Source organism: Schistocerca serialis, chromosome 1 (assembly GCF_023864345.2).
Source record: "Schistocerca serialis cubense isolate TAMUIC-IGC-003099 chromosome 1, iqSchSeri2.2, whole genome shotgun sequence".
Taxonomy (NCBI): Eukaryota; Metazoa; Arthropoda; class Insecta; order Orthoptera; family Acrididae; genus Schistocerca; species Schistocerca serialis.
In genome coordinates this window covers 1,235,839,573-1,235,854,845 of record NC_064638.1, presented here as the reverse complement: position 1 = coordinate 1,235,854,845, position 15,273 = coordinate 1,235,839,573, and the positions used below count along the sequence as shown (strand labels likewise).

At 40.4% G+C, this 15,273-nt stretch overlaps 1 protein-coding gene across 1 annotated transcript in view; it reads right to left on the bottom strand.

The window, feature by feature from the left end:
* The window catches only part of LOC126459831 (lachesin-like), a gene marked incomplete at its 5' end in the record, with an annotated part of 666,568 nt that extends 654,187 nt beyond the window's left edge, over window positions 1-12,381 (bottom strand). The window contains one exon of the mRNA XM_050095886.1: window positions 12,357-12,381. Within this exon, the coding sequence (XP_049951843.1) occupies window positions 12,357-12,381 (25 nt within the window). The remainder of the gene's footprint in view (window positions 1-12,356) is intronic.
* Between the last annotated feature and the right edge of the window lie 2,892 nt (window positions 12,382-15,273).

Sequence of the window (15,273 nt, the reverse complement as noted above, 5' to 3'; positions counted from 1 at the left end):
TGTGATACTGGACTCGGTTTTCATGCATTGCAGAGATGCAGTTGTTTTGTAAATGACTGAATAAATTAATGGTAAATTAAATGTATGGTGTTAATGGAAAAATTTTGATAAGGTCTCGTCACGATACTTGAGAATGACTGATTTATTCATGATGCCGTATTCCCTATGTCTCTTGCTCCTTTGTGTACCTAGGAAAATGAAACGGTTCTTATTATGTTTCATGTATTAGTAATATATAACAAGTAATGGTTCTATTTATGACCCTAAATTGCTAAGCAGTTCTTTCAGAAAAGTAATACTAGAATTATCAGGGATTTTTTTACACGCCCTAGAGGCGTAATGATGCTATTAAGACACTCATGTATACTGTAAGGAACCGTCTCCCTACAACATTTTTCTGAAAGAAACAAACGTTACATGTATTAAAGATGATGACCTAATGTCTAGATCGATAAAATCGAATATTTTTTAGTACGTGCATCACCTTCGTGTTGTTAACATAGCTTTAAACGAAAATCTAGAGCAGGTGTAACGACAGTTCGGAGCAGTCATGTATGCCGTATCAAAATGCACTTAAAATATATATAAATCTGGGAACAACGTATGTAGTTGCAGAAATGCAAGGTGTAACGAAAAGACGAGTAAATACTGGATTAAATGGTGCTTCAGGCGTAAAACGTTACGTGCATACAGAGTTTTCAGTTGGCGTGGCATTCTAGCAGAAGCTGTTGCCAGGTGAGTAATTTTGATGAAAGACAGCCATTTCGACGGATGGAATTTAGCTCGTTGTTGATTTATAATCGATGAAAATACTTTTATTCGCAGATCTGTCACCAACTAGGATGTCTTGAATCGCTGACGCAATGAATTTCTGTGCTCTGATGAGACGTAACGTTTCGTTAGTGATGGTCATACGTTGAGTTGATTATGATAAACTAAGACTGTGTTTGAATTCGGAAAGAAATTAGTTGAGTGTGAGTCAACAAGACGCGTTTAAAACTTTTTTGCATGAGTCGTTAGAGATCCTGGTAAGTGAATCCACCTCGGCTTCTAAAATACTTTACTTCTCTTAAAAAACACAGCCAGGGCATTTTCAAGTGTCGAGTGTCGAAATAAGAGTCCAGTTAAGACGCGAATGATATTTAATGGTCGGCCGGACGCTGTGGCCGAGAGGTTCTAGGCACTTCAGTCCGAACCGTGAGCCTGCTACCGTCGCAGGTTCGAATCCTGCCTCGGGCGTGGATGTGTGTCACATCCTTAGGTTAGTTAGGCTTAAGTAGTTCTAAGTCTAGGGGACTGATGACCTCAGATGTTAAGTCCCATAGTGCTTAGAGCCATTTGAACCATTTGAACTTAATCGTTTGTTACAGACAGCTATCTAAAGCAAATGGTTCAAAGTTTTGTTTTCTGTCACTACTATATTGCACATGTGTCTTTACAAATGATTATTTTTTTCGGTCGTTCATGCTCATCTTCGGGACACAAAACTGTTTGAAACGTTTATTATGTTATTCCAAATCACAAATGTTTTAAATATTTCCTATTTCTCACTTTTCATTTGTACAACAGTTCGTTCAAAAATTTTGTGTGGAGCGTGATTGTTGATCTATGTACAGACAACGGATGAAGAGAAGAACTGACGAATGAGGTGGGAGACATGGAGAGAATGAACTGGGCCCTGTGTTCCCATTCTCAGTTCACGTCACAGTTTCGTTGAATCTTGGGCGTGAGTGTGATATTTGATACACCCATACAATTCATATTTTGTCGATATCTGGATATCGGGTGAGAACCATGATGCATTGTGTTCATCTGTACATCGACTTTACCCATTTGACCTTTTAATTTTTTCATTATTTCTTAACTAACTGCATTTTAGACAGTTGTTATGATGTCATCAGCATATGTGGAAGGAAGTTGAAGTACTGTCAAATCTCGAGCAGGTGACAAGCTCTTGGACATCCAAGCATCATCACAGAAAGTGCAGATTAGAGACTTGCCCCTTACGTAAAGGAGGATAAGCGATATAGGGGAGATCTGACGACTGAGTACAATCGCGGTTCCGGCTCAGTTGTTTCAGGTAAAACAATTCATCCTACATTGTTGAATATGGCACTCCTACGTCATCGTAAGTTACCGTTGCAGTTGGCACGAGATCAACTGGGCTTGACCATGGATCAATGGAAACATGACAACTGTATGACTCATATTACTTGTTACACTAGGCAGCGAACGGATCCGCCGTCATCCCGGCGTATGGTTATAGAAACATAAACAACGACGATGGACACGGAGTGATGGACGCAGTATTATGCTGTGTGGGACATTCGCCTGCACTTCCACGGGAACAGTGTTAATGATCGAAGGCATCATGCCAGCTGAAGCCTGCGCAAACATTATCGAGTACCACCTGGATTCCTTCGTGTTTGATACCTTACCCGACGAGGTGCATCTTCCAGCAGTGTAACTGCCTTGTCACAAGACCCATTCTGATGTCTGGTCCGCCAAATTTGCCTGATCTGTACCCGACGTAACACATCCGGGAGACTAGCGAGCGCCAGTTCCACACTCACAGACCACCGTAACTTACGTGGTATAGCTCCAGAAAGCTGCCAACGGATTTTTGAAACCAGAATCGTTGCTGCAATGCGTTTCAAAGGTCGACCAACACACTACGAAGATTATGGTTATAATGATCTGGTTTATCACCGTAATTATTCGCAACTACGTAATCGTGTTGGAAAGTGCATGATGGGAAAAAGTGGGAGGAATTCTGACTTTTTAAATGTCAACCCATCACCTGTGACTAGACTATGTATTGCAGAACGCGATCCACTGTCCGACTCGGCACTCATTCTGACGCACTAAATAAATGTCGTGTGGCTAAGGCCTCCCGTCGGCAAGGCGGTCGCCTGTTGTAAGTCTTTTTTAGTTGACGCCGCTTCGGCGACTTGTGTGTTGATGAGAATGAGACGGTGATGAATACAACACAACGCCCCGTCGTCCCCGAGCGGAGAGAAAACCTGACCAACCTGACCCAGCCGGGAATGCCCCCCCCCCCCTCCCTTGCAGGGCACGCTGCCTCGCTGACCACTCTGCTATGATGGCGGACGGCTGAGTCACCCGAAAACTCTGTGATCTATGAAGGAAATAAAGAATTTCGCAAGTCGATTTGGTTTCCTTTAGCAGGATTTTCACTCACCATTAAAGCTGTCAAACCGTGAAACTGACTCATTCCCATCCTGCAATCTGTGAAAATTAACAAAGGTGGATAACTCTAGTGGTAACAAAGCTTGGTAAAAGAGAAGCAGTCATCAGTATGTGAGAAAAGAGACTACTGTGCTTCAATTGTTTGTGAAGATATGTAATTACTTCCCTGTTTGTTTACAGTTTACTTCCTTGCGTGATACTTCTTTCTTTCATATTGTAATATGCAATTTCATGCTTTTACATTACACATTTCACTACCCCACTTCATTCTGTGATTGTAGACCGATATATGCGTCATTCATAATGAGAAATAATGTTTGTGTTCTGTTATGAACTGTGTCCGAAATATTTTGGTTAAAAATTATACTGACGCTAAAGGATTCTGAAGGAGATAAGGAGCTAGTGGTTGCAAATTTCTGTTTAAGGCGGTAACGAGTTCTTCAAACAGCAATGCGTGTGACTCGCGACTTAAAAAGTACATATGTTTTCATAACCAACAACTCCCAGCTACCTTGAAGATGGCAACACTACATTGAAAAACTGCATACATTCGACTGATATGTGTCAGCTGAAGACATTGTCTGTAAATGAGTCCGTGATAATGTTGTGTCACTTTATTTGTGAATGTCCGTCTTGATCACATAAACTGCACATTTCACAATTACCAGTTTCATCCATTGTCACCTCCATATTACAAAAATATTCTGATGCAGGCATCAATGTCAAAATCTTACTATGTACCTAGATACAGTATATAGATTTTGACTTTGAAGCCTACATCCGAATATTTTTATGATTTGAAGGTGGAAATGCCCGAAATCGGTAATTGTGAGAAGAAAAGTTTGTGTGATCAATGCAAATATAGCGACTGATGTGTATCCAGAGTCTAAAATACGTGAGTACTTGTCGAATACAGAGTTATCCTAGTTACTGAAAATTTGAGACTTTCTTGCAATATATGCTGCTGCTTGATGTATACAGAAAATTTTGCAAAAGAAGTCACCCTAATTAGAATAAATTTATCGCTACAGCTATTTACGAAGAAGTAAGTCGACGAATATGAGTGGCCGTAAGTCACGACAAAGAATTATTTGAAAAATAAAATTTGTATAGATGGCGTTGTATGGTTTGGGAGAAAGTTCATCAGCAAGCATCTGTGAAATTACGCATGAAATGTAAGCTTCGAAGAATATAGCCTGGAAGTACTAGCGCGACAAAAATTTCTACACTACCGTAAACAATGTGTTCAAATATAGAGGCGAAATAGCTTGAGCCCTGGGATGCATAAAGACTGGAGCTCAGTTGTTACTAAAAGCTGTAAGTAGTTTATGTCAATAAAAAACTAAATTTTGGGTCTGTTAGTTTCTCATTTAAAGTACTCAGCGTAGGATCCTCTACTCTCCGTATAACCTGGGCATCACAGTTTCGAAATAATGGTACATAAATGTTCGCAACAACACAAATTGAAAGGAACAGAGGTACAGTACTCTCTGCGTAATTTTAACCTTGTTTTTTGGCCTATGCAACCATTTTACATTGTTTGTGCTATTGTTCTGCCAGCACTACTCCATATTGTTTGCAACAATCAGTTGCTCGTAGTGATTTGATTCCAAACAATCTAACAAGGGAACCTCCCCATCGCACCCCACTCAGATTTAGTTATAAGTTGGCACAGTGGATAGGCCTTGAAACACTGAACACAGATCAATCGAGAAAACAGGAAGAAGTTGTGTGGAACTATAAAAAAATAAGCAAAATATACAAACTGAGTAGTCCACGTGCAAGATAGGTAATATCAGTGACAGTGGTAGCTCAAGAGCGCCGTGGTCCTGTGGTTAGCGTGAGCAGCTGCGGGGGCGAGATGTCCGTGGTTCAAGTCCTACCTCGAGCGAAAAGTTTAATTTTTTATTTTCAGACAATTATTATCTGTCAGTCCGTACATCCGAACAGTGACGTCAATGAACGAACGGACAGATCATAGCTTTACGAAAATTAAAAATGTAAACTTTTCACTAGAGCGAAGACTCGAACCAAGGACCTCTCGTTCCACAGCTGCTCACGCTAACCACGGGACCACGGCGCTCCTGTGGTCACACTCTCCTTGACATCAGCCTATCTTCCACATGGACTGCTAAGTCTGTATTTTTGCTTATTTTTTCATAGTTCCACACAACTTATTCCTGTTTTCTCAATTGATCTGTGTTAAGTGTTTCAAGGCCTATCGACTGTGCCAACTTATAACTAAATCTGGGGAGGGGGGGGGGGGGGGGTGCGATGGGGAGGTTCCCTTGTAAGCAGCGTGACGTAGTAGATTTCGGGCAAAACAGAAATTCCCTTCAGCAGGACGGCATAGCGACCTACGATGATGGTTGGTCACCCAGCAGTCTTACTCCATCGGATTTACAGACAACGATGGTACCTTCACAGTTCGTATAACCGCGAGATGCACTTACTCATTTAACAACCGCGCTTCGAAGGAGCTACGAACGCTCTTGCAGGTGAATCTGAAAGACTACTAATCCCTGCTGCAGGATTCTGTCTGCCACTATTGAGCAATAGCAAGCTAATCCATATCTTCAGAATCACTAATCTTTTGAACAAAAATCTCCTGAAGTCCTTCTGTGTGAAACCTGCATAGTACTGGACAACTGGACAGATGTGAAATAAATACTTTTTAGGCAGATTTCAGTGAAGAATTCCGCGCGTTTGTCCGTAAAGCAATAATTTCAACGGGATGCGATATGAGTCGTTTCCTACATCTCATTTCCTGATGATCATAATCTACCTACATCTTGATCCAAACATACATACGCGATCCACAAGCAATTATACAGCTTGGCAGGGAGTACTGTGTTGTGTGCAGTGAAGGGAAAATGATTGCCTGTTTTAATAAGCACCCTAAATTTACTACCATAATCGTTACGTGACACTGGCAGTAAAACTGTTGGAAAGCCTCTAATTTTAACTACAAGGGCTTTTTTTTAAACTATTTTTGTTTCATCTCTGAGGCTGCCATACGACCTATATCGACCCTTCCCGACCTTTAACACGGCGCTTTTGATTTTTTTCGTTTTCCTTTAAGCTGACTTAACGACGCCTAATACCGCAGCGATAATGGTTTATCTCGTAGAGTTCCCCGAAAAATTATGTTTTCCATTCGCATTTCTTCCTACTACAGGTTTCACATCAAATTTCCGTTTCGTAGCATTAGCTACAGCTTTTTAAAAGAGGTGAAAAGTTTATTATTAATGCTGCAAACTGATACTATTGGGTTTGTCCCCTGCACATCCATACTATTTTGTATCTACATCATTTGGGGAAAGCTGTCATTCAGTACGTAACGTGGAAATTATTCCTCTTATTTTAATTCGTGGCTGTAATTTTCAGCAGCTGTAGTATTATGTTTGCATGAAATATTTCAGACATCAGTTGCAAATAAATTTTTTACTATATTTACCGGTATCGACAAATTAATTTACAATACGTAAATTTCTGAACATTCCATGACATCCTTCTACGAAGAAGGTATTGATTGTCTACCAAACTGAGCTTCTGAAGATGATAAATTAATATGTCGAAATGGGAAAGATAATAAAAAAATTTATTTGCCGTTGATAACTAAAATTCTTCCTGAAAAATTATTTTCCTTTCTGTATTTAATTACACTCATCTGACGACGAAAATTTGCTTCAGATAAGGGGATAGTGACAGAATAACTTCAAATTAATGAGATATTGGAGAGCCCGTATTGTTGAGAGGAACAAGGCACGTTATTTTTAATACAGGCGTTGTAATATCTTAATAATCCGCCGATACCACGCAGCGACTTGCAATTAAAATATCCCCCCCTCCCTCCTGTACGGAAATTACATAATGTGTGTACGAGTACGAGTTATGAGGCAGGAAGGACGACATATGGAGGTCTGGGTCTGGCGGTGTGTCGTACACGGATAGCGGATAGCCCAAGCGGCGAAGGCGACCGGGAAATCCATGTTCGAGTCCCGATCAGGGACAAATTTCCATTGTAGTCATTCACTTATACAGCTTATGGTTGTTCGCATTCGCACCTGCGAATACATTTCATGATTTTGTCCGTATCATATCAATCGTTAAGGGAAGTGTAGAGTACTTTCGTATGTTGAACATTCGCTGTGCAGTATAACTTAATGGATTCTGTTAGTCATTCTTCTGGTCACTTACATATTTGAGGAGAAATTTCATGCGATTGTTCTTCAGTATCAGTAGGCAGTTTGATGCAAACTAGGTAAACGGAATATACCTGTCGACATATTTCAGTGGTTTGGAAGATACCTCTTACAAACAGGTAAACTGTGATTCACACCAGCGTCCTTCCGAGAATATAGACAAAGTGACCTGATATCATTTAACTACAAATGGGCGATCTGACCCTAGAATCATTGACACCTAGAATATAGGTGGAACGCAAATGTAGCCGTGGTGTAGGGACTTAACGAACCGAAAGAATCATAGACTGACTCATCCGTCACGAGACAGGTTGATTTCAGAAGCCTCTTTCCACTAATTCGTCATTGATTTTGAGAGGTCCGGAGGAAGATGGAGAAGACTAAAGGAAGAGAAGCATGGTTAGCATTGGGTTTACTCAGCACGCGAACAGAAGTAGCATGTTAAACATATTGTAGTAGGATTAGATTAGATTAGTACTTGTTTCATAGATCATGAATACGACACTTCGTAATGATGTGGAACGTGCCAGGTTAATAAAAGGTGTCTATACAAGATATTACATTACACAAAATATTACACGACATTTACTATTTATAATATTTTTTTTACATTACACAAAATATTACACGACATTTAATATTTATAATTTTTTTTGGGGGGGGGGGGGGGGGGGAGCGGGTTGAGGAAGTTACCCACTTACTATGTCCAAAAATTCATCTAATAAGTAGAAGGAGTTGCCATTAAGAAATTCTTTTAATTTCCTTTTAAATGCTATATGGCTCTCTGTCAGACTTTTGATGCTATTAGGTAAGTGACCAAAGACTTTTGTGGCAGCATAATTTACCCCCTTCTGAGCCAAAGTTAGATTTAACCTTGAGTAGTGATGCTCATCCTTTCTCCTAGTATTGTAGCAATGTACACTGCTATTACTTTTGAATTCGTTCGGATTGTTAATAACAAATTTCATAAGTGAATATATATATTGTGAGGCTACAGTGAAGACCTCTAGCTCTTTAAATAAATGTCTGCAGGATGATCTTGGATGAGCTCCACCAATTATTCTGATTACACACTTTTGTGCAATGAACACACTTTCACTCAATGATGAGTTACCCCAGAATATGATGCCATACGAAAGCAGAGAATGAAAATAAGCGTGGTAAGCTAATTTACTGACATGTATATCGCCAAAATTTCCAATGGCCCTAATAGCATAAGTAGTTGAATTCAAACGTTTCAGCAGATCCTCAGTGCGTTTTTTCCAGTTCAACCCCTCATCAATGCATACACCTAGAAATTTTGAATATTCTACCTTAGCTACCGATTTCTGATCGAAGTCTATATTTGTTAATGGTGTCATTCCATTTACTGTGTGGAACTGTATATACTGTGTTTTGTCAAAGCCAAAGCTCTATAAGAGCTGTGTTGTGCAGCCTTTTTCCCACTGATCCTTCTTTCCAACACTAGCGAACTACTTCCCCCAAAATGAGTTTTCTACAGTGATCACGACGCTAAAACAACAGATTGCTGTACGCATTTAGTTCGGAGACCGCAATCGTAACTTCCCGGAAACAGAAGTACGACGTGAAAATTTGAAGATAGTTCTGGATTCTACAGATGTGTGTTGAAAATTGTTCTTCTCTCGACTACAGTAGGACTAAGTGAGTCCGGTTTACCAGTACTCTCGCCCACATACCGGTCTGTGACTTGCGCAATTCAAATGTAGCTGAACCATTTCCCATTATTCTACAGAAAGGTCTTACGAGGAATTAATGTAGGTTGATTCTTACAAAGAATGAGACACCAACCAGCCACTATTAATACTGCTATTTATTTAAGTAAATAGCGCCGTAACCGGTTTCGAACTGACAAGTTCATCATCAGATGGCTGTTCACAAGATTTACAAGATGCACTTTACATAATCGTCAGTTTTCGATTTTTATTATGACGATTATATAAAGTGCATCTCGTAAGTCTTGTGAACAGCCGTCTGATGATGAACTTGTCAGTTCGAAACCGGTTACGGCGCTGTTTACTTAAATAAATAGCAGTAAAAACAGTGGTTGGTTGCTGTCTTCTTCTTTGCAAGAATCAACCTACATTAATTGTACCTAGCCACGGTCTCACCATGTCAGTTTTAGACAAAATAGCATCTTACGAGTAAGTTCTTCATCGGCTGCAAGCTCTGGAGAATTTCGACGGATGGTCACATGTTCATTTCCTGCTCTCTTAAAGTAATCTGCATCCACATCTAAACCCTGTAAGTCGCTTTATGATGTGAGGTGGAGGGTACTTGTAGCACTATTATCTTCTCCCCCCCCCCCCCTTCCCCTCTCTGCTCTATTCATGAGTGGAGAGTGGGAAAGAGGGCTGTCGGTAAGTTTCCGTACGAGCTGTAAATGCTCTGATTTTTCCTGTCGTGTTCATTTCACGAGACGTAAGTGTAAGGAAACTACGTGTTGAGCGACTCTCCTTGGAACTAACGCTCTCGGAGCTGCAAAAATAAATCTCTCTGTGATGCACAACGCCTCTACTGTAGCATCTACTAGTGGAGTTTGTTGTGTATCTCGTTAACTCTCTCGCCCTTACTAAACGAAACTGATTCGCATCACGTAGCTCTTCGTTGGCTTTTCTTTATCGCTTCTATTAATCCAACCTGCTACGGTCCATGATTGACGAGCAATACCACTCCTCTCGTGGAAATAGCATTTCCTTAAGATTCTTACAGTCTCAACATAATAACTGCTTTTTATACTATTGGTTTTATGTGCTCATTCCGCTTCAGAACGCTGTGAACGGTTCCTCCTGCGAATTTTACTGTCGTTACCGTTTCCACAGATTAACCACCAGTAGCATAATCAAGCAGTAATGGATCGTCGATTAATGCGCAATACGTCGTACATTTACATTCGGCATTCAGACCCCGGTGCCTACACCGATCGTTTATGCCCTGCAAGTCTTCTTACATTTCGCTACAGTCTTATGGCGTCGCAATCTCCCTATAGACAACAGCACGACAGCACAACAGCAATCAGACTCGAGGGGCTTCCGACGTATTCCATATATATAGTAACAACTCTGTGACATTCCGCTGTATTATTGCCGAAATCAGTTTTTCATCTGTCGATTTCATTCCGTTAACGACATGCTGACCTCCATCTGCTGAATTCAGTGATAAATCTGGTCACACACTCGGTAAATTTCTGTTTTGGAGTACTTTTTTAAGTTGTGATCTACTGCTTCGACAGTAGACATTTTCATCTGTGGCACCAAAAGCCTTTAAAAACTCCATTGGACTGCGACAAGTCTCCACAATTTATATCTGGCATAGTCTAAAGTTTAAAATGGCCAGTTTTAGAAACAATCGAAATATGGTATACACCTTTCTATTCTTTAACGGGGGTAGGACATCAAACGGGGCGACTTGGAGCAGGAGAGGCACCACAGGACATTTTAATTTCCACTGTATATACTTTTACAAGTAAATTCATAAAGCTTCGTCAGTATGACCAGGAAGGATTCAGGATTCACACTAGTAGCAGCGGAAGTTCAAAGAAATAACAAAATAATTTTTTTACATGTGAAATTTCATCATTTTTTTCACTTACTATTGGCTGCATTTGTTGCTATAGGTCCACTTTTCTTCATAAGTAAGAGAGACTGTTCGATGCATTTTGCACAGCATACAAACCATACTTACAGGTGTCTGAAACTATAGAATCTATTTAATTTATGAAAAAATGAATGATCTGTTACGTTTTAAACTTTATGTCTAGAAAAAAATCAAATTTTGTAGTTAATTATTTCAATTTTTACCACAGTTTTTAATAGATTTGGAAAATTTTAGAGCTTCATACAGCTGTAAGTATGGTTTGTATGCTGTGCAAAATTCATCAAAGAATCTCTCTTACTTCTGAAGAAAAATGTACCTATAGCAACAAATTCAGCCAACAGGAAGCGAAAAAATGATGAAATTTCATATTTAAAAACAAATTATTTATGTTTTTGCACTTCCACTGCTATGAGTGTGAAGCCTGAATCCTTCCTGGTCATGCTGACAAAGTTTTATGAATTTACTTGTAAAAGTATAGACAGTGGAAATTAAAATGTCCTGTGGTGCCTCTCCTGCTCCAAGCCGGATCGTTTGACGTCCTACCCCCGTTAAAGAATAGAGAGGTTTATACCATATGTCGATTATTTCTAAAACTGGCTATTTTAAGCTTTAGACTATGCCACATATAAATTGTGGACACTTGTCCCAGTCGAATGGAGTATTTAAAGGCTTTTGGCGCCGCAGATAAAAATGTCTACTGTCGAAGCAGTAGATCACAACTTAAAAAGGAGTCCAAAATAGAAATTTACCGAGTGTGTGACCAGATTTATCACTGAATTCAGCAGATGGAGCTCAGCATGTCCTTAACGGAACCAAATCGACAGATGCAAAACTGATTTCGGCAATAATACAGCGGAATGTTACATAGTTGCTAGTATATATATATATATATATATATATATATATATATATATATATATATATATATATGGAGTACATCGTAAGCCCCTCGAGTCTGATTGAATTTACTTGTAAAAGTATAGACAGTGGAAATTAAAATGTCCTGTGGTGACTCTCCTGCTCCAAGTCGGCCCGTTTGACTTCCCACCACCCTTAAACTCCGCTAGATGACGACATAAGTTGTCGAGCTAGTTGCAGAGCATTATAAAATTTGTACCATATTTTGGAAATATATGTGAAAATGTATTTTGTTCAGTGATCGATAGTGCATAATTCAAGTACTGCAGAATCCTCAAAAATTTCCTCCTGTGGAAACACCGAATGTGGTAAGTCTTTGGAGTTTTTTTTTTTTGTGTTAGTGTGAGCCAAGTACACAGGATCGCCAGTGCGCCTGTGGCATCGTCCCCTGCTGTGTAGGCTACTCACCGTGGCAGGCGGCTAGCGCGGCCAGCAGCAGGGCGGCGGCGGGCAGGCGCGCCGGCCCCGGCGTCGGCGTCGCGGCGGCCGGCGTCGGCCTCATGGTGCGCGGCGCGCGCTACCACTGCGCCTGCGTCTGCGGCGGCCGCCCATCGCGCACTCACTGCAGCCTCCTCTGCCGCCGGCCGCTGCCTCCTCTCGCCGCTGGAGCCGCCGCGACGCCAGCGCGCCCCCTGCGCGGCGGTGGACCCGCGCACTAGCCGTGCTGCGCGGGACACCTACCTCCGCGGCGCGACAGTACCTGCGATGCCGCGGTGGAGAGACGCGTATCAGCTGGCACTGTGGCGTGCGCGTAAGAGAGTGCCCCACCTATTTATTTATTTATTCATTTATTTTATTATTTATTTATTTATTGCAATCAAAATTGTACAGAATTCTTTTGGAACTTGGAATACCACAGAAGTATGTTAGACTTTGTAACCTCCCCCTCACTTATCGACCTTAATGACAGTGAAAAATTAAACCGCGTGAATCTAATGGAAATTTGGGAAAAGCAATCGTCACCGAAGTTAATTTGTCGGTAAAGAGGGAGGAAAGGGTTACATCTAAATTAAAGGAAAAATGCAAATGAAATTGGTGGAAATTAATTTTGAGAGAAGGGTAAAATTAATAAAGAAAGTAAATGTGCGGTCGATACGTTAACAATTAATTGGTGTTAATTAGATATTTGAGATTTGGGGAAAATTACAGTCGCCAGTCCTATGGACAACTACTATAGCAACTGAAAATGAAAGATTAATGAACATATAATTAGCACTAAAAGCGTGTCAACTGAAGGTTGACACGTGTTGTGTGAAAACTGAATATTTGTCAGAAGTAAGAAATTTCGATACAATCTGAGTTAATTTAGCAAAAGAATGAATAAAACCGGAAAATTGAAAGTTAATTTAGTGCCTGAAAGTAATAGTGAACTTTGTTTCTGAAGCACTACGAAATGCAGTAAAATAAGGTTAGTCTTGGGCTACCTCAACAATCATTTCAAAAGCTACTTGAATCTACGCAATTTAGAAATAAGAGATTTAACTTTGAACTTGAATTAAATGATTCAGAACAATTAACAATAGTAAAATTTAGTACGTACCAAGCTGAGCTGCAGTCACAAGTAAGCTAAAATATGGTAACATAACTCGCACTCTTAATTTGTGCTTGTGTAATCTAAATATTGTAGCCAGCTGTGAATACTTTAACTGAACTTTGAAATTAAAGCAGTGAAATAGAATGATATTACTTTAATGCTGGCGTTCGAATTTCAACGACACTCGGGTTCATTGCGCAAAAAGAAGGGCTCCTGCTTGGTAATGCAACTGGGACAATGAGCAACAAAGGTTCATGCTATGTTGCTGTAATTTTGTGAGGTAAATTGAACAGTTTGAAAACTTGAGGTCTGCCATACAGTTCTAAAACTTTACGTGCTTCCAGTCTTCCTTGTTGGTTGGTTAAAGGTTTGAAGTCGTCGATCGAGAAGGTGGTAACAGTCACTTATTGTCGGCTGTCGCTGTTGCAGAAGCGGGATGTTGGCGCGCCTTCTTGTCGACACGGTCACCAGGCGAAACGGGCTCTTGATGTGCGCTAGCTAATGCTTTCGCCGGCCGCGGTGGCCAAGCGGTTCTGGGCGCTTCAGTCCAGAACCGCGCCACCGCTACGGTCGCGGGTTCGAATCCTGCCTCGGGCATGGATATGTGTGGTGTCCTTAGGTTAGTTAGGTTTTAGTAGTTCTAAGTTCTAGGGGACTGATGACCTCAGATGTTAAGTCCCATAGTGCTCAGAGCCATTTGCATTTTTTTTTTTTTTTTTTTTGCAAGTCGAGCGCAATTACATGCTGCCAAACCCCGAAAGCGCGGCAACTCGAGGGAGCGTCACACAACACACCTGCTCCACTGCCCTACTCCAGCCAGACCCCGCTCTGCCCGCGCTCCACGCGGCAGAGTTAACACTACCAAAGATCCTAAACACTTTGGTTCTCCACACGACCTATCGGTGTAATCGTTCGATAGCATAGTTTTCTCTAGGCCACACCCAGTGTAAAAATGCAAATAATATTTTCAAAACAAACCAATTGCAATATATATATATATATACAAATAGTAAAACAATTACAATATATAAGACACTGAAATGTCATATCTTCAGGTAACAAAATAAGGAAAAATTGTATAGTGCAATAAATGGAAGTAGGAGGATATGCATTCCGGCGTTACAACTTATATAAGCGAGTCTGAAAAACACAAAAGGTAGAGTAAGTGTGGGGAAATTGGTGTCAGAAGAATTTATAATAAAGAAGGGACTTAAGCAAGGAGATGCCATATCTCCGTTACTTTTTAATTTAGTCCTAGAATATATTGTACGAATAGCAGCAGATAATTCAGAGGATGTGGAGTTAAATGGAAATATTAAGATATTAGGGTGTGCAGATGATCTAAACATCATTAGCGATAGGAAAGAATCTGAAACAGCAAATGCGAATGCGTTAATCAAGACTAGTGAAGATGTAGGCCTAAGGATAAGTGCAGACAAAACTAAATACTTGGTTACTACTAGAATGCCAACAGCAGTAGGTCAGGAAATGTTAAGAGTTGGAGACATGCAGTTTGAAAAAGTGAACACATTTAAGTATCTAGGCGTGGACATCACTTCGAGAAATGAGACTGAATCCGAACTGAAGAAGAGAATACGGGCGGGAAATGCGTGCTGCTTCTCACTGAATGGATTACTTTCATCACGGATATTGTCTAGGAATTTAGAGATTAGAATATACAAAACTATTATTCTACCAGTTATGCTATATGGTTGTGAGACTTGGTCTCTCACTGTGCAAAATGAAAAGCCGTTTCGAGTATTTGAAAACAAAATTTTGAGGAAAATTTTC